The sequence below is a fragment of the Anoplophora glabripennis genome, unplaced genomic scaffold (genome assembly GCF_000390285.2).
Source record: "Anoplophora glabripennis isolate ALB-LARVAE unplaced genomic scaffold, Agla_2.0 scaffold170, whole genome shotgun sequence".
Lineage (NCBI taxonomy): Eukaryota > Metazoa > Arthropoda > Insecta > Coleoptera > Cerambycidae > Anoplophora > Anoplophora glabripennis.
In genome coordinates this window covers 666,426-691,182 of record NW_019416299.1, presented here as the reverse complement: position 1 = coordinate 691,182, position 24,757 = coordinate 666,426, and the positions used below count along the sequence as shown (strand labels likewise).

General features: G+C 34.1%; 3 protein-coding genes across 3 annotated transcripts in view; 2 read left to right on the top strand and 1 right to left on the bottom strand.

Moving 5' to 3' along the window:
* The first annotated feature begins 30 nt into the window (after positions 1 to 30).
* On the top strand, positions 31 to 1,073 carry LOC108903964 (zinc finger protein 92-like). Its single transcript, XM_023453980.1, has 2 exons — positions 31 to 668; positions 726 to 1,073. The coding sequence occupies exons 1-2, from the start codon at positions 162 to 164 to the stop codon at positions 1,071 to 1,073; spliced, it is 855 nt and encodes a 284-aa protein (XP_023309748.1). The 5' UTR covers positions 31 to 161.
* A 2,969-nt stretch (positions 1,074 to 4,042) lies between these two features.
* Positions 4,043 to 4,889, top strand: LOC111691344 (oocyte zinc finger protein XlCOF14-like). The gene has a single exon (XM_023453979.1). It carries the CDS (start codon positions 4,043 to 4,045, stop codon positions 4,844 to 4,846), a length of 804 nt encoding a protein of 267 aa, XP_023309747.1. The 3' UTR covers positions 4,847 to 4,889.
* A 7,087-nt stretch (positions 4,890 to 11,976) lies between these two features.
* The window catches only part of LOC108903957 (MOXD1 homolog 1), a 63,171-nt gene continuing 50,390 nt past the window's right edge, over positions 11,977 to 24,757 (bottom strand). Inside the window, exons 3-10 of the mRNA XM_018706308.1 lie at positions 17,797 to 17,952; positions 17,517 to 17,690; positions 16,926 to 17,211; positions 16,599 to 16,861; positions 16,431 to 16,547; positions 16,068 to 16,369; positions 12,591 to 12,918; positions 11,977 to 12,502 (exon numbers count right to left, since the gene is read on the bottom strand). Of these exons, the coding sequence (XP_018561824.1) occupies positions 12,338 to 12,502; positions 12,591 to 12,918; positions 16,068 to 16,369; positions 16,431 to 16,547; positions 16,599 to 16,861; positions 16,926 to 17,211; positions 17,517 to 17,690; positions 17,797 to 17,952 (1,791 nt within the window). The 3' untranslated portion in view covers positions 11,977 to 12,337. The remainder of the gene's footprint in view (positions 12,503 to 12,590; positions 12,919 to 16,067; positions 16,370 to 16,430; positions 16,548 to 16,598; positions 16,862 to 16,925; positions 17,212 to 17,516; positions 17,691 to 17,796; positions 17,953 to 24,757) is intronic.

Below are 24,757 nucleotides of genomic sequence, written 5' to 3'. Positions count from 1 at the left end.
TAGATGTTTAACTAACAAGGACAAAATGTTGCAAGAAGTGTCAAAATCAACAGAAAAATATGTTAAATTCAGTAATTAGGTTAATTTCTAGATGCACAGAAACAGTAGGAAATAAATAAAAATCTTTGCTTAACGTTGTTTTAGATGCAACTAAATCTGAAATGGATACTCATACTTCAAACTCTGCCCTTTCACCAGAAGTAGCTTTGATAAAAACCGAGACGGATATTGATTTCTGCGACTCCAGTGGGGACTGGACTGGACACCTGGCAGCCAATAAATTAAAAGTAGAAATCATAGAACCAGGTGATTTAAATCAGGAGAAAGTAACATGCAAGACCTGCGAGGTAATATTCATTAACGAACACGAGCTAAAAATTCATAACATGATTCACTCCCCCGATCACAACTGTTTCATCTGCAAAGAGTTCGTGAAGAACAGGTTCCAGTTTGTGGGACACGTGCGAAAACATATGTGCGCTAAGCCCTTTAAGTGTCCGAATTGCGAGAGGACCTTCCCGACTTCTAGGGAAACGAAACTACACCAACGAGTGCACAGCAACGACAGGCCTTACATGTGTACGGAGTGCGGAAAAGCCTTTAAACAAATCACCACCCTTAAGGATCACGAAGTAGTACATACCGGCGAGAAAAGGTTCAAATGTAAAGTGAGTTTTCTATTTCTCCAGTTTGGAAAAAAGATTAACAGTAACTTGCTTTTGTAGATATGCGAGGGCGCTTTTGCTACTGCGACAAGCCTTCGGAGACACATAAGAGTAATGCACGAAACCGTACGCTCCTTTAAGTGCCACTTTTGCAAGGAAGCCTTCACCAGCAAGCAGGCTTTGAAACAGCACATGGCCATCCATAAGGACGTCGACCCGCTCAAGTGCCAACTGTGCGGGGAAAGGATGGCGAACGGTCAGGAGTACACGGCGCACAAGAACAAACATATTGAGTTGAAACAGTCGGGGAACTGCGAGTATTGCGGCAACAAGACGTTCTATTTCGGACTGAAGGAGCATATTGAGAAGATGCACCAGCCGAGGTATGATTATTTTTTTATTTTGTGAGATTTATCTTTTTTAATTTTTTTACCCTGTTCATTATTTTCCATTTTACTGATTATATTCTAGTACTAAAGTAGTACGATGGAGTTTGTAATTCTTGGTCTGATAAATCTTTCTTGTTTATTCCCTACAATCGTAATGTCTATTGTTACAAGCGCCTATTTCTATTTTTGCTTATCGTATACAACAACAGAGACTGTTTCAGTAATTCAAACCATACTGCTTCAGTCGAATGGTTTGACTTCTTGAAATCCCACCCTGTCTCAGTCTAGCACCTTCAGGAGTTCCACAAGGTTCTCATCTAGGCCCGTTTAGTTGCCATGTATTTATTAATGACATAAGTCGTTTTAAGCATTCCAATTTCCTTCTGTTTTCTGATGATCTAAAATTCTCTACAAATAATTCAGCTTTTGATTGCCATAATATTCGGTCTTATGGATTGAATTCATAAAATAATGGATTGTCTCTGAATATAGAAAAATGCCTTTCAATAACTTTGATCAGATCGAAAATAATTAGTATATATCAGTTGAAGAAGTGACATGAATTATCTTAAACACCAGCTTAAGAGTCCCTTCTCTGTACATTTCTATGGCATCGCTGCGGGGTCAGGTGCACAGGCGTTATAGCTGGAGGCAGAAATTATCGCTCTCTCACTACGATGATTTTAGAATATTTAGACTGATTTAAAAGAGCCACTGTTACAATTTTACTTCAATAATTGTATTGGAATTGGTACAACTTAGTCCAACCAAATTACACTTGGAGAAAAAAAATTGTTACCTGGACTTTTATAAGTGGAACTGGTAAAAGGGCTTATAATAGAGCTAAAACAAATAAATGCGGGAGCGGGGGTGGCGAAGGGTTGATTCGGGGGGTTGAAAAGTTGTGAAAAATTGTAGCATTGGGATTTCTGGCGAAAGTTAAGGTCAAACAAAAAAATATCCAATAGAAAAGTTGTAGATCATGCAAAAATCTACAATTTTCGTGAAGGTCACTTTTTAAGATAACCTCAAAATTTCCGAGAAAATGTGAAAAATAGTTTTTTTCTGATTTTTCGTTTTTTATTTCTCATTTCCACAAAAATAAGTTAATTTTGACCAATCTTGATGAAAGTATATCTTTCTCTTTCTTAAATAACCTCAAATTTTTTTAGATAAAAAAATCAAGAAGTTTCGGAGATATTTATTTTTTCCAGTCAGAAAAATTATCGTACAGAGTTTTTCCGGTGATCATTTTTTTCGTTTTGACATATACTTTTCAGTGAAATTAAAAAATCTGTAATCACATGCTCAAAAATGCAATAAAAAAATAAATGATTTGCAGCAATGAATTTTTCAGTATTTAATCAAAATTCTACAAGAGGTCCAAAAACTTCCAAATGGTATCACTTATCAAATAAAAAATTGTTGTCATTATTGTCCGAAAGAGAAAAAAATTATGAACGCTTTTGTCACCATACATCAAGTTTGTAGGAGTTGTAGGTTTTAAAAAACACTCTGTATAACACCAAAATGTGTAGATTGAAAGCAAAAGTTCACATCTCAAAAATAATCAAAATTGAATAATACGTATATGAATTATTTACAAAATTTATACAATTTTCATGAATTTTGAGGCCATCTATAGGCCAAACGAAGCGATTTTGGATATAGGTGAATTAGCCTAAATCTGCCTATTTTGAGTCCACGAATCTGTAATCTTCCAGTGTACACGTTATTCTGGGACACCCTGTATAAGTAGGGCTTCTAGGTTTGCCAAATAAATTAAATTCCTAAAACGGCTGCTACAAATTTAATTTAAATTATTGTTAATACTTTTTCTTTGTTAGTCTCTATTCTATAATACCCCTACTCCTTTTTAAAAAATATGTATTTTATTATTAGCTTTCGTATTATTTGCTCTATTTTAAAACTAATTCAAACAAATTCAAAAGTTTTCTATAAAAAGTCTTATCAAATGAAGTGACATTTTACTCGCTTTGTGTTAAACTTAAATGAGTTTAAGCCCATAGGAAAGAAATAAATACATTTTTGGAACCCATGATTCACCCATGGAATTGCATTCCCCCACAGTACTTACCCATCAAGCGGATCTACATGTTGAGATTGAGTCACTGTCTACTATTTTTGCACTAGAATATACTTTACAACTAAAGATAAGAAAAAAAATTATCAGGAGACTGATTTTCAGTTGTTTCTCATTAACTTTTTTGAGTGAGACAGATTGATTAGAATTTTTTTGAAACTTTGACATTATTTTATTAACATTTTGAGCTACATTTACAAATTTTTTCAAATCACTTGTGTTGAAAGTTATGGGTTGTTGTCCAGCGAAGGTCGTTGTCTGAGTTGGTTGTTCACAGGAAATGTGGAGGTCGCAATTTTGATCTGAACGCAAAATGGTTGTTTTCTTGCATTGTTAATATGTTTTTAAAGAATATGCGGGTAAAAATTGAGAAAATTGAAGTTTTAACACGTGTTTCAAAAAATGTATTGATTTTCACCATTTTTTTCACTTGTTTTGGCTAAAACACTCCTTTAAATTTATGATATCCCAATTGTTGGTTCATGTTCTTTGTATTTTTATAAAGAAACACACTTTCAATTTTCATAACGATCGGTTCATAACTTTTTGAGGTAGACTTCCCGTGAATTAAAAAAATTTTGTTTCGAGAAAAACACATTTAAAGATTTAGAAATTTGAGAAAGTTATCAATAATGGAGAGTGCTTTCCGATCATTTATCGATTCTAGTACCAGATAACACTTGAATAGTTATCCAATAAAAAATTTATGTATTTATGCAATAAAAGAAATATGGTTTTTAAACCTCCTGATGTGGTTTGCCCCCTTAAGGAGCCCTGAGAACCATTTCCCTTTTTATATTTACTCAGACTTTATCTTATATTTATTCTCTGAACGTGCAGGTAAAACATTACAGAATACCCTGTATATTAAATGATCCGATGTAATGTTTAGGTCGTGCGACATTTGCAACCTGGTCTTTTACGACGAGAAGTCGATGGAAAACCACCGCAAGAGCCACCAGGAGGAGCCCCTGCGCGAGGACTTCACCTGCAACATCTGCAACAAGCAGTTCGAGTTCCCGCGCTACCTCAAGGCGCACATCAAGCGCCACGAGGAGAACTACAAAAAATTCAAGTGTGACCTGTGCGAGAAGACCTTCTCCTCCAAACGCGACCTCACCGACCACCTGAACGTCCACGCCAACGTCAAGAACTACAGATGCAACGTTTGCGACAAAGCGTTCCGTACCAAACAGAGCGTGTCGAAGCACATGCCCATACATTCCGACAAGAGGCCGTTTCAGTGCAAGTTGTGCGACAAACGCTTCAAGAAGCAGTCGATCCTACGGAAACATTCCTTCACGCACACCCGCGCCCGTCCGTTCCAGTGCGACATGTGCGACAAGCGGTACAAGTCCAAGGAGTCGTTGCGGGTGCACAGGCTGACGCACCAGAAGAACAAGTACCAGTGTAACGTGTGCGAGAAATCGTTCAAGTTCAATACGGTCTTCAAGAGACACGAGTGTTTCAGGAATAGGCTGGAGTGGAACGTACGCAGGTGCGGGTATTGTAAGCGGCAGTGTAGGTCGCAGGTGACTTACGCTTACCACGTCCTCGCCCATTCGAGGGACAGGCTGTTCAGGTGCGACGTTTGCGGCGCGGGTCTGCGGTACGAGTATCACGTTAGGCTGCACGGAATCAAACATAGGAGCGAAGTGAAGCTGAAACAGGGAGGTAGTAGTGGTTAGAATTTTTAATTTTTATGTTTCCTTGGATCTTGCCCATTTTTTTTATAATTTATGTTCAGAATTCGATGTTTGTTTATTTTTTATAGATTTTTTAAAAGCAGATTTTTATTATTAGATCGATCAAAATAACTTATTTAGAGGGGAAAAAAAAAGATAATTGTTACCTGGACTTTCATAAGTGGAAACGATAAAGGGGCTTATAATAAACCTAAAAAAAATAAATGCGTGAGCAGGGGCGGCGGAGGGTTGATTTGGGGGGTGGAAAAGTTGTGAAAAATTGCATCATTGGGATTTCTGGCAAAAGTTGACGTCAGACAAAAAAGTATCCAATACAAAAGTTGTAGCTCATGCAAAAATCTACAACTTTTGTAGAGGTCACTTTTTAACATAACCTCAAAATTTCCGAAAAAAATGCGAAAAACAGGTTTTTTATTTCTCATTTCCGCAAAAATAATTTAATTTTGACGAAACTTGGTGAACGTATACCTTTCTCTGTTTTAAATAACCTCAAATTTTTTTAGATAAAAAAATCAAGAAGTTTCTCAGATATTCATTTTTTTCGGCCTGAAACACTTTTTTTTCAAAGAAAAATTCTACTTAAAAAAATCATCATACGGAGTTCTGCCGGTGATCATTTTTTCGTTTTGACATCTTATACTTTTTGGTGAATTAAAAAAATTTGTAATCACAGTTCAAAAACATGCTCAAAAATGCAAAAAAAAAATAGAAAATGACTTGTAACAATGAATTTTTCAGTAATTGTTGATAATTTGTTTAAATTTAAAAAAATCAAAAACCGATTATTTGAGTTTTTTAATTTTTTCCGTAGAATTGAGTGGTGTAATCAGTTTTTGAATATTTTTTTAATTTAAACAAATTATCAAGAATTACTGAAAAATTCATTGTTTCAAATAATTTTTTATTTTTTTTGCATTTTTGAGTGTTTTTGAACTGTTATTTCAGATTTTTTTATTTCACCAAAAAGTATATGTCAAAACGAAAAAAATGATTACTGACAGAACTCTGTAAGATGATTTTTTTAAGTAGAATTTTTCTTTGAAAAAAAAGTGTTTCAGGCCGAAAAAAATGAGTATCCGAGACTTGTCGATTTTTTAATCTAAAAAAATTTGAGGTTATTTAAGACAGAGAAAGGTATACTTTCTACAAGTTTCGTCAAAAGTAAATTATTTTTGCGGAAATGAGAAATAAAAAACGAAAAATCAGAAAAAAAACTGTTTTTCGCATTTTTCTCGCAAATTTTGAAGTTATGTTAAAAAGTGATTTCTACAAAAATTGTAGATTTTTGCATGATCTACAACTTTTGTATTGGATACTTTTTTGTTTGACGTCAACTTTCGCCAGAAATCCCAATGATACAATTTTTCATAACTTTTCAACCCCCCAAATCAACCCTCCGCCGCCCCTGCTCACACATTTATTTTTTTTAGATTTATTATAAGCCCTTTTATCATTTCCACTTATAAAAGTCCAGGTTACAATTTTTTTTTCTTAAAGTGTAATTTTGTTGGACTATATGTTTAAAGGAGATTGTAATTACTGAAAAAAAAAAAAATACAAATAATTAGTTCCAGTTTACAGTGAAAATCACAAACTTTGAATATTTTTGGTGTATCAAACACAAAATTGTTTAAAAAATTGCGTGGCAGGGTATTCCAACCAGGAGATACTTAAAATGTCATTGATTTTTCGATGATTTTTTGAAAATGTCGACCCTAGTTTTTTTGTTTTTTTTTTTAAAGGACAGTTATACGTCATCACCAAATATCAAATATTAATTCTTAGTCGTCACCCTCGTTAAAAAAAAGTGCATTATTCTGTTAATTTGGTTTAAAACCATAGTTTGTCTTGTTACACTTGTTTCCTATAATTTTCTATTGATTCCTTCCAAAAAAAGTTAGAAACCAAATTAATTGAATTTTTAAAAACTACAAGAATGGTCAAAGAATAATTTTTGTCTTGGAAATGAATAAATTTTAAATTCGGGGTACTAGGCTGCAATTTTTTTTTAATTCGGCTTTTATAAAAAAAATATTTCCAACAAAAGTTATCATTTTACGAGGGAGTTAAATTATGGTGACCTTGAATTTGACCTTGAAGTCAATTATCAAGGTCATTTCAAGGTCAATCTTGATTTATTAAATGGAAATCCATATTTTTATTACAGTTTCGTATTCTGCGGGAAAAAATACGTAACTTCTGTATGAAACATTTTTTTGAAAAAGCTTCATGTAATAAAATATGGGTTTCCATTTAAAAAATCAAGGTTGACCTTGAAATGACCTTGAAAAAATACGTAACTTGTACGAGACATTTTTTTTTAAATGCTTCGTTCTCTCGCCAGAGTGCGCTATACTCTACTGTTCCATTTTAATTCTCAGACTAATAATATCTCAAGAAATAAACAGGACGGTAAAAAAATATTTCCAACAAAATTAGTCAAGTTTCGGGGGGATCAAGTTACCCTGACCTTGAAATTAACCTTACAGACAATTATCAGGATCATTTCAAGGTTAACCTTGATTGGTGAAATGGAAACCCGTATTTTTATTGCAGATTCTATTCTGCAGGAAAAAATACATGACTTTTGTATGAGACATTTTTTTGAAAATGCTTCATTCTCTCGCCAGAGTGCGCTATACTTTTCTGTTCCATTTTAATTCTCAAACTAATATGTATCTCAAGAAATAAGTCGGATGGTGAAAAATATTTCCAACAAAATTGGTCAGGTTTCCGGTGGGCTCAAATTACCGTGACTTTGAAATTTGCCATAGTCCATTATCAAGGTCATTTCAAGGTCAACCTTGATTTTTTTTTAATGGAAACCCATATTTTTATTGTAAGAAGCCGTTTCAAGGGAAATGTTTCATACAGAAGTTACGTATTTTTTCCCGCAGAATACGAAACTGTAATAAAAATATGGATTTCCAATTAATAAATCAAGATTGACCTTGAAATGACCTTGATAATTAATTTCAAGGTCAAATTCAAGGTCGACATAACCTTGAAACCCGATAACTTTTGTTCAAAATATTTTTTAATAAAAGTCGAATTAAAAAAATAATGCGGCCTGGTACATTAAAATGGGACACCAAATTTAAAATTTATTAATTTCCAAGACAAAAATTATTCTTTTACCATTCTTGTAGTTTTTAAAAATTTCAATTAATTTGGTTTTTAATTTTGTTGGAAGGGATCAATAAAAAATTTTACGAAACAAGTGTAACACGACCAAAACTGTTACGTATTTTTTCCCGTAAAATATGAATCTGCAATAAAAAATACGGGTTTTCATTAAGAAAAATCAAGGTTGGCCTTGAAAATTGAGTTCAAGGTCACCATAATTTAAAACCTGATAACTTTTGTTCGAAATATTTTTTTTATAAAAGTCAAATTAAAAAAATTAGGCGGCTTGGAACAGTAAAACGAGACACCTTGTATACCCTTACAATCCCTCCAAAAATGCCAGAAAAAGCTCAAGTTGCCATTTACTCAAGTAATCGATTTGTTTGAGTATTTTTTTTAACGATTTTGTGTTTGTTATACCGAAGCTTTTCTTCTGTAAACTGTTTATCATTAAATATCCCTTAGATGCTCTCGACAACCCTATTTTACTTTGTAAAGTGTTTATATTGTACCGTATAAAAATGTTCTACAATAACGCCCTTTGTAGCAAAATTGTATAAATGTCCGTTATTATCGACAGCATTGAAATATAACCTTAGTTATTTGCAAATGCACGTTTTGAAATATGAGAGATCCAGTGTAACACTTTGTTACATCAAATTATTTCCATATTTAGACGGGTACATATAATTTAACGACAACTACTTGCCCCTTAGAAAGACAGATCTAGGTTTATATGTAGATGCAATACACTTGGTTACATTTCTATGCTAAACTGTAATGTAATGTGTAATGCATTAGAAATGTTTACTTACACTTATTGCTTATATTAAGTAATCTGTTATGAAGAAATAAAGACGTTTTATATGTTATTTGCATATTTTCTTCCCTTATTTTCCCCGAGACTTTGTATCAGGAAAGCAGAAGATCGAGGTTTTATTTATACAAAAATTCTGATACTTCTCAATTTAATGGTCTATAAATTTCTATAATTTTTAATATTTATATCAGGAGAGCAGAAAGCCAAGGAAGCATTTTTATGAATCCCTCTAATTTGAATATTTTCTCTACAATTCTGAAGATTCGTATCAGAAGAGCAGAAAGCAGAAGGTAAGATCTTTATAGAAAAATTGTTGATGCTTTTGAATTTAATTCTCAAATATTCTGCAAAGTTCTTTAAAATTTATATCAGGAGAGCAGAAGCCAAGGAGGTATTTTTATGAATCGCTCTAATTTCAATATTTTTTCTACAATTCTGACGATTCGTATCTAGTGATGTAAATGACAAATTGTTACTAACATAAATTACTGTAAAATTACCGTAATATTACGCACTGCGAGATAACGGATGTAATTTATGTAATTTTTGTAACACGTAAATTACGTAATTTACTGTAATTAATGTTAATTTACACTTAATTTTAAATATCGCGCCAATTTCAATTTTGACATTTAAGGTTTTATAACCTTTCTTTTATTTTAGCAGTACATGTATTCTTTCTAGTGATGGGCAGAATCGAGTATTTTTAAGAATCGAGAACTCGGTACTCGAATACTTTTAAGAATCGAATGATTATCCGAGAACCTAGTACCGGACCGAGACCGAATGAGTATCCGAGAACAGGACTCGAGAACAGCGACAATGCAGAATCGGTGTATGTCGGCGACACGGTGTGGATTCGAAAGCATCATTGGGATATTTTTATTCGTACTCGCATCGATGGTAGCTTAGCAGTTAGTAATTAAGGTAAATCTCGCAACGAACGAGAGATGTGGTTTGTTTCACGCAGCATTTTCCGTTATTAAATATTAATGTTTTTAGTTATTTTATAATTATTGAATTCTTATTATTAAAATGAAGCCTGGCTGCAAATCATTAGTTTGGGATATTATTTTAAAAAAAGTAATAAATAAGTAAAAAGTTTAAATTATTTGGCAATACAACAAATCTTAAAAAACAGTCAATTTTGGCCTCTAAAGCACATCCGCCTAGTGTCTAGTCCATCTATCTACCTGCCCTGAGGGATACTTGAAATCTCGTCATGAATTCTCAAGTATTCGAATGCCGGCATAAAAGTTCTCGAGAACAGCGAGAACTTTTAAGAATCGAATGGATATCGATTCTTGCATTCGAATTCTCCCATCACTAATTCTTTCGTTCTAAGCAGGGAGACTAGATAAGGAGCACAAACTCATGCGGGAAAATTGACAAAATTTGTCCAAGAAATGGCAGAAGTTGGGGTGGCGCTAGTGTTCCATATGTCCCAAATGAATGTAGCATAATAAATACGAGCGAAGTAAGCAAATAACAACCAATTTTATTTTATATTGAGTTTAGTAGATATATCGGGATCGGGGAGGTATATTAACCTAAAAACTAGAAGTCAAGTCAATAATTATTACAATTTGTTTTTATAATGGTAAATAAAAAGTTTCGAAAATAATTTAAATATGGTAATAGTTTATGAAGTGAATGACTGTCAACAGATTTAAAATAAAACGGTACGTTTGTGATCTGCATTTTCAATCTAATGATGTCCAGCAGTTCTATATTACAACTTGACCGAATAGTGGGTTAATATTATGGCAAAAGGTCGAATAATTCGGAAGTTGGAAGCAGCTTCTTTGATTCTTAATACGGTAGAGAAATTTTTAAATAGAAAGATTTCATAAGTGAAAATATTGTATAATTGAATGATGCATTGTTTCTTTATATATTTTGCAGCAGCATCAACAGCAAGAGCATCCGCTACACCAGCAACAACAGGTGCAGCAGCTACAACAAGAGCAACAGTTACAACAACAACAACAACAACAAGAACAGCAAGTAAATCAAGAGCAATTAAGTTACGATGAGATTATACTAGAAAGTGAGCATCCTGTCCTGTATAATCTAATAAAAGAAAAGTTCTGTTGACGTGTGATGAGGTCTCGACAAAGCAACTATGAATATGTTCACATAATATTGACAATAGCAACAAAGTATACTTTATTTATTTCTACATATTCTTGTAATTTATATTACGTGCATAAATAATTAAATTTGTATCTTTCATATAATTCTTGCTGGTGACATCACTATTATCATTACTGAATTGAATAAATCATTTCCAATTAGTTGCTGTTTCTTTCCTGTTAGTAAAAAACTGATAGAAATTCAGATATATAAAATTTAAAGAGAGGATATGTGTAGTAATTGATGCTGATCGATCTGTATTGGTAATTGACTACTTTTACTAAATATTTAAACATGGAAATCAATTGCTTCATGAACAAAATGAAATTTTAAGTAGACTGACATGTATTACTTATTTTTAAGTTGTTTTATTTGTAATATATATTTACTTTGTTACTTGTTTGCTATGAATATTTATTTTATTTTAATTAGACACAAATAATTTTGATTTTTTGATTCAATTAATAAAACATTGAAATGGTAGATAAACATTTTATTTTTACAAAATTTTGAGAGACATAGCATTCTAACCTTCAAAAGAAACAGTTCCAGATCTCTTCTGAAGAAGAGAGCAATATGACTCTCGAAGCATTGAGAAGCCTAAACCGACAACATGGCAATCAGCTTATTCTCAAATATTTTGCAACGTTCTTTAAAATTTGTATCAGGAGAGCAGAAAGCCAAGGAGGTATTTTTTTTATGAATCTCTATTTTGAATATTTTTTCTACAATTCTGACAATTCATATCAGGAGAGCAGAAGGTTGAGAAGGTCTTTACAGAAAAATTGCTAGATACTTTCGAATTTAATTTTCAAATATTCTGCGTTTTTGTATCAGGAAAGCAGAAAGGTATTTACAGAAATCATTTTTGATACTTTCAAATTCCATTTCTTAAAATCGTTTATTTGAAATTTTTAATATTTTTATCAGTATCAGGAAAGAAGAAAATCGAGGAAGTATTTACACAGATATTTCATTACCACAGTAGACTTTTTGGTCGATCATTTTTTAAAGTGAAGGAAACACAAACTATTTTTTATCCTTATCTATTAAAATAGTAAAAATCTTAAGTACAAAAATGACTGTTAAAACTAAGTTGCTTACTACAAGATGTACAAAAAAATTTCACAGCATTATTCGGACCGTAAGAACTAGACGCTTAACCTAACTATTTGGTAGACATCGATATGTACAGAGTGACTATTTATGTACAGCCAGTTTAAATAAAAAGGAAAACAATTTAAACGTAAAACAAAAGTAATAAATAGTAATAAGTTATAAAAATATAATTTTTAACGAAACGAAAACATAAATTAGATCCGTTCTCTTTTCGAGAGGGGACCGCTTCCATACAATTTTGCCTAAAACGGAATGTTTGTTCTCGGAAAATATTAGCAAGTGTAAAATAAGAATAACGTTATCGCCAGAATTAATTTAGAAGTCAGTTTTACCGCCACGGAAGAAGAAAAGAAAGGCATTTTCGTTCTCGAACTGCACTGGATGCTGCCTTTGTTTTTGTATTCCTCGAAATTCGGCAGCCTCTCGATGTTCTCTTTCTGCAAAAAAAGCAAGAAATTCATTCGAGTGAACTCAATATTCGAGGTAAAATACACAATTTATAAATTTTTTTCATGTTTCACTTACGATGGCAAGACTGTCGTCCCTCTTTCTGCAAAAGGTAAGATGCAGCCCCTTGTAAAAATACTCCTCCATCTTCTTCGTGAAGATGGTCTCGTTGTAAGGAATATTCTGCAGGTGATCGGAAAACGACAGATTCCTAAATTCCAGCGGCTCTTTAATCACCAACTTGTCGAACATGTTTTGCGTCTGACCGTTCTCCCCCACGATGCTGTACTCTTTGGCATTCCTCAAGGCTATTATGGCCCTCATGTTGGCTTCGGGGGACATCTCGTCGCCTGGGCGGTTCTCGAAAGGCTTGGGCGTTGTCGTGGTCTCGGTTTCACTTTCCGTCCTTAAATCATACGAATATATTAGGGTGGCCCAAAAAAAAAAAGAATTGTTTTTTCGTGTCTCTTGTGAAAATATGTTAGTTTGCGTGTTTTTAGAGCACCCTCAAAAATTCAGAATTCCGAAAAAAAATTTTTAAAGGTCGCTCAAGATTTTTAAAATTTTCCAAAATCGTTTAAAATTAATTTTTTTAAAAATTTTTTTCCGGTCTGAAACACTTCTTTTTCCAAATAAATATTCTACTTAGAAAAATCATTGTACAGAGTTCTGCCGTTGCCCATTATTTTCATTTTCGTACATATTTTTTGGCAAAATAAGAAAATGTATAATCACAATTGAAAAACATGCTCAAACATGCAAAAAAACAAAAAGTTACTTGCAATAATAAATTTTTGAGTAATTGTTAATAGTTTGTTCAAATTTTTTTTAAATCGTATGGAAGAAAATACAAAAGAAACTGTGTCATTGTTTGACCCGAAATTTTATTTTTGTACAGTATTGCAACGCCGAATAATTTTGTGAGGACCGTTCAGAATTTTTTTGTTTTTTAACAAAAAAACGCAAAAAATTTCAAAAAACAAGTCCAAATTTCAAGTAAAAATATTAATTTTTCATGATTTTCTAAACTTTTTGCATTTTTTTCTAAAACAAAAGAAATTTATGAACAATTTTTCAATTTAACTGACTTCTAACTACAGATTGGGTAATGGGTAATCCTGCTTGGGACACAAAATTATTCGACTTAGCAATACTGGACAAAAATAAAGTTTCCGGTCAAACAATGACAGTTCCTTTTGTATTTTTTTCCATACAATTTCAAAAAAAAAAATTTGAACAAACTATCATCAATTACTCAAAAATTTTACGTTCAGATATGACCTTGAGTGACCCCTCTCTTTTGACCTTGGGGCCCCCACAAGGTCAAACTAACAAAAGTACAGGAATGGCAGAATAACTCGGTGAGAGAGCATTTTAGAGGAAAATAGTAAATACAAAAGCTTCAGGAGTCTGTGCAGTCTGAGCTGTATTCAAGGTCATATCTAAACGTAAAATGTTCCGCTCTTTTCATTTCTGAGGTCAAAAGTATAGGATACCATTTGAAAAATCACACTTGACCTTGAAATGATCTTCAAGGTCAATGTCAAGGTCATCATTGGATAGCTAGGGAGAAATCCTCAAAAGTTTTGTATTTAACATTTTTCTCTAAAATGTTCTCCCGCCGAGTTATTCTGCCGTTCCGGTACTTTTGCTATACCCTGTATTTTTTTTCGTACAATTGAATGGTGTAATCAGTTTTTCAATTTTTTAAAAAATTTAAAACAATTATGAACAATTACTGAAAAATTAATTGTTGCGTAAATTCTTTGTTCTTTTTTTTTGCATTTTTGAGCATGATTTTAATTGTGAATATAAAATTTTTTTATTTTACCAAAGTCAAGCAAGTCAAAACGAAAATAATGATCACCGGCAGAACTCTGTACGATGATTTTTCCAAGTAGAACTTTTGTTTGAAAAAAAAGTATTTCGGACCAGAAAAAAATGAATATCTTGAAAAGTTCTTGATTTTTTTATCCGAAAAAATTTGTGGTTATTTAAGACTTAAAAAGGTATACTTTCACCAAGTTTCGTCAACATTACACTATTTTTGTGGAAATAAAAAACTATCTTTCGCATTTTTCTCGGAAATTTTGAGGTTATGTTTAAAAGGTTACACCACTGTAACGGCCTAAAAAAAAGTATTTTTAACAATTTTTTTTTAATAAAACTGTAAATATGTTATTAGGCATGTATTAAGCGTAGTTTCTTTAAAAAAATATTTCAAAATGGCGGCACTGGAGCCATTCTTCTGAAGCATGTTGCTATTGAGGCGTTCTGCGGCACGCACTACAACTAGTGCAAATTTCAAGGTGGAACAAAGAAATAATTGCTTTTAATCTACATGAGTGTAGCTAGAGAAACACGTACAGGTTTGTAGAAATATTGTTTTTTGTAAAATTGGCAAGTGTTTGAGTTGAAACGTTAAATTTTTGACGAAAAAAGGGCAGTTATTTGTTTATAACCTTCCGAGCGAGTATATTCATGGCGCAGGTAGCCGTATGAAAGACACCCGACACGCTTCAGGAAAAGCGCAATAAAAAAAAAATCATGTATAAAACCTTTTGCCTCATATTTTAGAAGGTTCAAACTACTTTTTAAGCAAAGAAAATCGATTTTTTGAAAATTCTACAGTGGTATAACACCTTAAAAGTGACCTCTACAAAAGTTGTAGATTTTTGCATGATCTACAACTTTTGTATTAAATACCTTTTTGTTCGACGAACTTGCAATAATACCATTGTACGTGGAGCACAAATGGCTCCATCTGTTGTGCTGACTCCCGACTGTGCCATTGAAATGGCCACAGTAGTAAGCAATCCGTTATATTGCAGGTACTTGTTGCACGACTGCCACCCACAGAGGGCGAAGACAATGTTTTAATTGCCAGTGTTGCGAGAAACAACTACCCCGAGGGCTATATGCCCCTACCGGCATTGAATTATACTCGCAACACCTAGTGCAAGCAGCTAGGGTAGTTCGTCATCAGTTTAACTCACCAGGCACAGACCGGTTTCGGACTTATTAGTCCTCGTCAGTGTGTCTTAGGTGAGACATCCGACCGGCAATATAGCAGGTCGCTTCCTGCCGTCCGCACGACAGATGGAGCCATTTGCGCTCCCGCGTACAATGTATTTCCTTGTCGTGACGATACGACGCAAAACAGCTGGTCCGTTCGTCAGTTGTCTCACCTATGACACACTGATGAGGACTAATAAGTCCGAAACCGGTCTGTGCCTGATGGGTTAAACTGACGAACGACCCTAGCTGTTGCACTAGGTGTTGCGAGTATAATTCAATGCTGGTAGGGGCGTATAGCCCTCGGAGTAGTTGTTTCTCGCAACACTGACAATTAAACATTGAAATAATAACATTTTTCACCACTTTTCAACCCCCCAAATCAACCCTCCGCCACGCCCGCTCACATTAATTTTTTTTTACGTTTATTATAAGCCCCTTTACCATTTCCACATATAAAAGTCCCGGTAACAATTTTTTTTTCATTAAAATTGATCAAAATTTCAGGAAATTTACCGGAAATTTACAAGAAACACTTACTTTCCCTCCAGCAGCGCCTGCTCTATCTCTATCATGTCCTTCCCGTAGAACTCCCTTATGCCCAGCGTCTCGAAAAAGTATTTCACCGGCGGTATGGAGTAACACCCCGCCAACTGGGTCCTCGGATAGTGCAAGACGAACGCCAGGCACATCTCCTCTCTAGTCGAGTACCCTCCCAGGGTGGGCCTACTTCTATTCACGGTGGAGTAGGTGCACTCGGTTATGAGGCCGTCGCCCGGCAGGATAGGCGTGTCTTGGGAGAGCGAACGGGACTGCTGATAGTTGAAGTCGTAGCGATCGTCCTACAAGAAAAAAAAAAAATTAGGTAACGAAAAAAAGTGTTCTTTTAGCTGAAATAAATACCTGAGCCAAAGGCGCTAATTCTTTTCCGGCCCTTATGTGGCGCAACTTCAGTTTCCTCCCCGCCAGGTGGGAGTGCAGCATAACGGACACCACGTTTATACCGTCCTTCGGGAATACCTAAAAATTACGTCGTTATCTCACAAAACGTCGATTATTTAATCTCCTTACTTCTTTGGTACATCCCACACTGCAATAACCGGCCGTCTTGTACTCCTTCTGGTACGGCGGGACGAAATGCAGGGTGGAAAGAGCGACGCCCGTTATAAGAACACCGCCTTCGTTCTCCCTGAGCTCGCTGGTATAATGCACCCGAACACCGGACGTATCGACCGCGTCTACCATCATGGGATTGTCGAAATGCACCTCCAACATGTAGTAAGAGTTCTTTTTGCCGGCCAGAGGCAAGCCCACGTGGTTCGGGAAGGATTCGCCTGGAAAAAGAAAACGACCGTTTCCAAAACCGCAAACGACGTAAAATCATTGTTAACGTCGTACCTTTAGAGCCCACGGCCCACGTAACCAGAGGCGTCAGGCATTTTTCCCACTCTGTCGGCATGTCGCTGTAGCACAGTCGCCCGTCGTCTTTGGCGAAATTGTCCCAGATCAGCGGGTTGGCGGTTTTGTCAAGCTCGCACTCGTGCACGATCATGTGATGCACCATCGTCGAGTGTTTGGGACCGATGATAGGTTCGAAGCCGATGATGTGGTGTTTGTCGTTTAATGTGGGCGCTTTGAAGACTTTGCACCAGTACATGGTGTTCATGTTGTTTTGGACTTTGAACTGCAAGAAAATTACGAAAAAACTATTGTATACAATAAATAATAACGGTTGTACGATGTATAAACTATTTTCTTAATAATTCAGTGGGAAAATAGGAGGCTGTGTGAAGGGTACGGCGTGCGAGAAACGTAGTTCCATGGGAGTATCCTTTTGGAGGGTTCCAAAAACAGTTAAATTCCAAAGAATACAAAAATTATTTTTCAGATTAAGAAGTGGTAAAAATTGTGATTTGATTTATTACTGCCTACTATTATAGCACTGGCGTATAAAACACGATACTAGTTAGGTTAAAGTAGTGTACTTACATTTTTTAAAGTTATATCCCAATTTCTGGAATGCCCCGGTGCTACTTTCGGAACAGGCGGAGGTCCCAGCAAATGTATGCTCTGCGAACCTCTCTTCTCCCCGTGATATACCATCTCGGCACCATGTTGAGGGTCAGAATCATGCAAAGCCCATATAACTCTCACCGTATCAGCCTAAAATTTTGGGAAAAACCTTACAATCGATTATCTTAAGTTCAGAAGTATAACCGTATTTAAAAAGTTATAATTTCATAAAAAAAACTTTGTGTGTTATGCTTACAGATAAAACATAGTCATCGGGATCACAGGTGTCCAGAACTCTCCTAAATTCAATGACAGTATGGGAATCGTTTTGTAAACCTCTCATCAAAGTGTAGTTGTCCACTTCGTCTCTTACTGGGGCGCTTCCTTGACTTTTAGGCACTCCATGACAGTCCTGAAAAAAAAGTTTAGTCAACGAAATGTTGTACATAAAATAAAAGAATCATGATAGAACTTGGCAATATGAAAAGAAACCTCAAAAAACAGTTCAGTAAAAATTAAGAATTAACATTTGAGTAAACATATAGGTATTTTTCTAAATATAACAACAGTTTACGGTGACCTTAGATTGAGAAAATTATAATGTACAAAAAAATACGAGGAGTTATAAAGAGTAATTCAATTTCTAAAAAACTCGATGGAGTCGATTTTCTGGGATTCTTACTGATACTGACCTTCCACCACTGGTTGATATACTCCAGTAATAATCTTAAATGTGTATACTTTAGATAGAAAGATAGAAAGTATGCCAATATTACAATAACTAATTTTGCAGGCAAAAATGTTGACACTGTTGACAAAGTTAAGATGGTTAAGCCGCTTTCAGATGAACTTTTCTCTTCTTTCTCATTGGCTACAAAACAGCCCTTTTTATTGAACAACCAATAACAACAAAATACATAAAAACAAGAGCTCGAAGTTTACATTTGCACTCCGTTTTAAATTCTGTAAACAAACATTTAAGCATAACAACGCTTCTTCTTCTTCTTTTTTTTGGCATACACCCCATCGCCTCTATGAATTGATTATTCCATGGAATGCACCGTGAAAACAACGCAGACAACGCTTCTTTTCTTACAGAAGCTAACTAACATCAAGGTTTCTAAACATATAGAAACCTTGATCTAACGTAACATAACCTCTAAAACTAACCTAAGAAGTACGAACACCAAAATCTGACTCCAAGATCTCTTCTCCTTTCTTCACGAACTACGCAAATTCATGCGAAATTTAAACTTTAAAACAGGTTACTACAATAGCTAGATCGCATTTCCTTTCTTTTCTTTTTTTTTCTTAACGTCTGCCTAATCTAAACAATTCGGTTTAATTAGTGACAAACCAATTACTCGAAAGAAGACGACTAAGGAAGTTAAAAAAGGCCAACAACATCGTTTATTGGCTTCTTCCGGAGGAATATAAGAAATAAATTGATCGAATATTGTGTTAATTAAGCTATAATATGACAAACCGGGCGGTGTACGGCCTGGTATCCTTTTGATGGGTGTCTAAAAGGAAGTCTTAACCGCAGCCTGTCCCGAGTTGAGTAATAGAAGAACGGAAATGCCTCACAGGAAGTTAGGCATATAAAGTGATCTCGTACGCGTTAGCGGATGTAATAAAGGTGATAGAATCTCTGGTTGGCAGATCGTCTTCGACTGTTTACCTTAAAAGGTTGTGTGTTATTTACGTTTAGCTTGATTTTCACGGATTTTAGTATCGAAAATAGTAGTATTGTGTGGATTTGGGTACCTATTATTGTACAACAATGGAACTAGATTGAACACAACACCGTTTCGAATAGGCGTGACTGGGTCGATTTTATAAATTTCGCACGAGTTGGCCTTAGCGAAAAATAGTAAAAAGCTTTGTTATTTAAGACTAACTAACTGCTACTAACGCCAAAATAATACGTCTCATAAAATCATTCTAATGAAAACTTTACAATAACAGAGATATTTACGTTTGAAGTTTGAGATTTCTGAAGCCAGCTCTATAATTTCACTATTATAGTCACAAAAATTAAGGGATATTAAGAAAATTCCAAATTTTTGGGTGGTTTTCAAAGAGCTGTAACTCGGAGAGAAATTATCGTAGAAGGCTTAAAAAAAAAGGAAATTGAAGCTTCAAGTTTCTAGTTTTCAGATGTGGAGTTTAAATTTTTTTAGCGTTAGTGGTTTATTATTTCCCAAATTTTTGCTCGTCTTTAAAAAGGTCTGTAGACTTCAATATATTTTTTTTGGATAATTTTCCCGTAAAGCCCATTTAGATAATTTGATTTCCTTCAATTTGAGCTCTTCCAGAGCCCTGTGTAATTTGTCGTCGACTTATCGTCAACACAAAAAAGTAATTCTTGACTTTGGCAATCAATTACTCGAAATACTGATCGTACAGAAAATTCAATTAGGGTTTTGAAAACTACAAAGTATTCTCTAAAAGTCGTAATTATTAGTTTTTGATAAAAAAAATTTCGAAGTGAAAATATTGATTGGGAAAAAGATAAAAAATTGCATAATTAGGGATATTTGAATAACTTGGCATAACTTTGCAAATAATGGACAAACTAAGGATATCGACTGTAACTTTTCAACCTCAAAGTGTCCTAAATAAACCCTGTTAATTTCAAAGTGATGATTTTTTTTTCTAGTGCCCGGAATGTTTAAATTTTGTTGAAAATCGATTTAAGGAGTAATTTTTTACCATTTATTCATTTTTTTAAGTTGCAAATGAATTTTTAGCAATAATCCATATTTACTTCATCAAAAAAAAACGTTAATTATTGTAAAAAATTGAAGTTAAAAAAAAATTGAAATTTTTTTAGCATATCCACAATGCCCCACAATCGTCAAAAAAATTTGGTTGACTTTTTTACCGCAGTAAATGTCTTAGTTTTAAATGTCAATTGAAAAATTTATTTTAAAAAAATTGATATAATGGATCGATGTATTCTATTTCACAAATCTTGAATTTTTACCGAGTTCTTCAGTCTAAATCGTTTATATAGGCTTTCTTAAAAACAAATACATAGTGTTTTTCAAACTAACCCAAAAACTTTTTGGAAATTCGATTTTTTTTGGAATTTATTTTTTTTTAATTTTTTTTATACCGACCTAATAATTTACGATTTTTAATGAAGAAATTATCGCTAAAAACTAATCTTCAACTTATAAAAATGAATAAAAAGTGAAAAATTACTCATGTTTATTTTCAGCAAAAACGACTTTAAACATTCCGCGTATGTACTAGAAAGAAAAATAGATTTTTCTGGAAAATATTAAAAAACGCATAATTAATTCGTAATGTCGAAAACCTATAAAATGATACGTTTGATCCTCATAAATATTCAAATCTCGAAAAACTATATGATTTCCAAAGAATTTTCCGCATTTTTCATTTCTCTGATTCTCTTTTGTTATTTAAAAATGAATTGACCATTATTTTGGCTCCAAAACATCAATTTTCACATAATCTATACTTCATTTAAAAAATATATGGGAAAACTATTGGGAAAACCGAAATTTAGGAGCAATTTTGTAGAAAATTTAATTTTGAACAATTTTATTTTAAACTTTTTCGAAAAATGCGCCTTCATTAAGATATTGGTAGTTTTTGGTTCAAAAAACGCGAAAAATCATATACATATACAGTGTGTTTCACTTAAAGTCGGAACACCTCCGTATTTAGGATGGCGTTTGTTGGATTTCTAAAATTCTTTTTTATGTGATAGTACTCAAAAACTGTTTTATATTATATTTTTTGACATGATTGTGATCTTTCTTTCTACGGCTTATTATCATTAAGAAAAGACCCTCAAAAATTAAAAAACATATTAGGCATTTTTTTAAGAAAGAAATGTATATCATTTTCGATTTGATCACACCTCAAAACCCTAAATACGAAATTTCATTATTATAGCTTTTACAGGGTGTTCACAAAATAGGTGCAAACTTCGAAAAATTTCACTCATTGCAGTGTCTTGTATTAACAGTGGTTATACCGGAAGTCGATACTAACTTTCTTATTTTAAAAGGAAACCCCTATTTATTATTGCTTTTTTAAAACGAGCATTTATTTTTTAGTTGAAAACATATAGCACTTTCCATACTTGGGATTGACCGTTTCCGAGATATTTTGATTTTTAAGCAAAAATTGACAGACGCAGACTGTCAGTAAAATTTAATTTTCCCGGAAACATAGGTTTATTTTTTTGTGCGAATAGGAAATTTTGTAAAGGAAGACCTAATTTATCGAATTTGACATGAAAATTGTCCAGTTTTTATACAGGGTGGTAAAAAAAATGTATAGAATATGAAGTTCAGAAAATGTGGAAAACTGGAAATTTTTAAATGGAATTTTTTTTAACGTATTCGCATCCTGCATTAAAATTAAGTGTAACTCTGTTAAAGTTTCCCTATGCCTAAAAAAAGTGGTTTTCATTTCATTTACGAATAAGCATTTCCCTTTTCTTAAAATGATGTTTCCATTTGTTTCGCTCATTTTAGATTGGCCGTAACAAGCAACATGACAACTGTCACAGTAAAAAAGTTCGCTCATTCCGTCTTTTTATGTCTAACTTTCCTGGACTAGTGTATAGTCTCTGTCTTTGTAGACCGAAAACAATGCACGGTCTGCGGTCTGCTAAGCGCGTCTTACGATTTCCGCTCATCTGAATTTGCTGGTTTACATATGCTGTGCTAGTTGTTTGTGGACAAATGTTTGTGTTTAAGACTTTTACTTTCAATCCTAGATGGAAAAAAAGAAACACAGATGCTTTACTCGTGTAAAAGTTTTTACACAAACGTTTGAAAACAGTTTTTATACACGTTTTTATTTGTCTGCAGGCAAAAGTATGAAGATCTGGACTAGATTTAAAGATAATCGAACGTCGACTACACGCTCTGTTAGAACCCACCTAATTACAAACGTACCATAACCGATCCGTAGCCCAGAAGCGCGATGGTACCGTAGACGATTCTCACCCGCTCCCATTGTTCGAGGTACCAGTTCATTTTTTACGTTTTATTTCGACAATTGCCAGCACATCCTGTGCCGTCACGGTGGCTGCCCCCGGTGGCAGTTAAAATTCTTCGCGTCGTCGCTGTGAGAAAGAACCAAGTCCGAGTCCGAGTGAAGTCGTAAACAAAACGTTTTTGCGCGTCGCGCTCTCGCGATGTAGAGCGGCGCAGAAGTGACACCAGTAAGTACAATGTAGGTAGAAAAAGAAGACGGTACCAGCAGCAGGCGGCGTCCCATAATTTGCGGTTGGAATTTTATGGCTGCCCGACGAGTGAATACGGGTAGTTCGAGCCTGGAAAGTCCCAGACGGAAATTAAGTTTTACTGGCCGTACTGGGTCGTTAATTTCCCTCAAACCACTATACGCTGCGTTTCGCTACAAATTAATACAGAACCACAACTTCCCTCGCAAGGGAGAGAAAGAAAAACAATCGACTATTATCTAAAGGAGATCGTTTACATGATCAACAGGGAATGATATACAGGGTGTTTCAAAAAACGTTCCGCTAATTTCTAGGGTAAATAGAATATTAAAAAATAATGTTAGTTTGATTAATAAACATGTGTCCGAAAGTGCCTCCTTCAGAAGATACGGCTCTGTAAAAGGGGCCCCAAAAATTCTTTTTTTTTAATTATCTCTGAGACGGTTTAAGATAGCTAAATGAAATTTAGACCACAAATAGGTTTGATTAGGTCTTGAAAGTTACTGCTGACAAACTTTTAATATTTTGTACAGGACCATCCCTGGAGGGGGGGTGCCACTTATTTTGCCCCCAAACTTCTTTTTACGGGGACATTTTTAATATTTTGGTAAAAAATAAAATTTTTTTAACAATTTGCCATAAAAAAGGTACTCCTGCTTAAAGTAAAAAAAATTACCGGTTTTGGAGTTATTTGAGGTTTTAACTTGTTTTACCTAAAATAAGAAAATAATTTGGTTTACTTTTATTAAGTAGGCTTAGACTGCAGATTTTTCTTGTTTGACAGATTGGTTTGACACATTGTTGTTGATAGTTTTGGTTTGTTTAACAAGTAATAACGCTTTTAAAAGCTTTGAAAATGAATATGTACACTAATAGTGACTATACCGATATGTTGTTAACATTGGGGGAATGTAATGGTAATGCTAAAGCGGCGAAAAGAAGATATGCGGAAAAATTTCCAGGAAGAACTGTTCCGGATGCAAAAACATTTTTGAATTTAGAGAGAAGATGCCGTGATACTGGAACCTTTAAACCAAAAAAGGTAAATTCTGGAAGACCACGAGTGGCAAGAATTCCTCAAACAGAAGAAAATATTTTAAATGTAGTTGTTGCGGATCCTACGATAAGTGTAAGAAATGTGGCAAGGGCAAGTAACACAAGTATTTCTAGTGTACACCGTGTATTAAAAGAACAATTATTGCACCCATTTCACTACAGGCAAGTACAAGAATTATTGCCTGAAGATCTCTTTTTGAGAAGTGACTATTGCGAATTATTACAAGCAAGAAAGAGACAGAGTCCTGATTTTTTACAAAATATTCTTTTCACCGATGAATCAACTTTTACTAGACAAGGTATGTTTAATAGTCATAACAGTCACTTCTGGGCCGATGAAAATCCAAAGGTTAAACGTATAAGGCATTATCAACATAATTTTAAGTTGAATGTTTGGGCTTCTACAATAGGCAACCGCCTTGTTGCCTACCATATTTTTGATGGAAATTTAAATGGTGATGTTTACTATGAATTTTTGGATAATCGTTTATTTCCGTTATTAGAAGATTTGCCTCTTGATCTAAGAAGAAATATGTTTTTTATGCATGATGGGGCCCCACCTCATTTTAGTTTACAAGTTAGAAGATGGCTTAACGAACATTTCCCAAATCGTTGGATTGGTCGGGGTGCCGATGCTCCTATCCACTGGCCACCACGGTCCCCTGACCTAAATCCCTTGGATTTTGTTGTGTGGAGTTTAGTTAAAGAAAAAGTATATTCCAGCGAAATAAATTCCATTGAAGAACTTCAAGCAAGAGTTGAAAATAATTTAAGAATGTTAATTCAAGAACCACAGCCACTTGAAAGAATTATGTTTTCCCTAGAAAAACGTTTAAGATTATGTATTCGGGAACATGGTGGACATTTCGAACATTTAATGTAAAAATCCATACCTACTTATTCAATATTTTTCTGTTTGTTTTGTGTT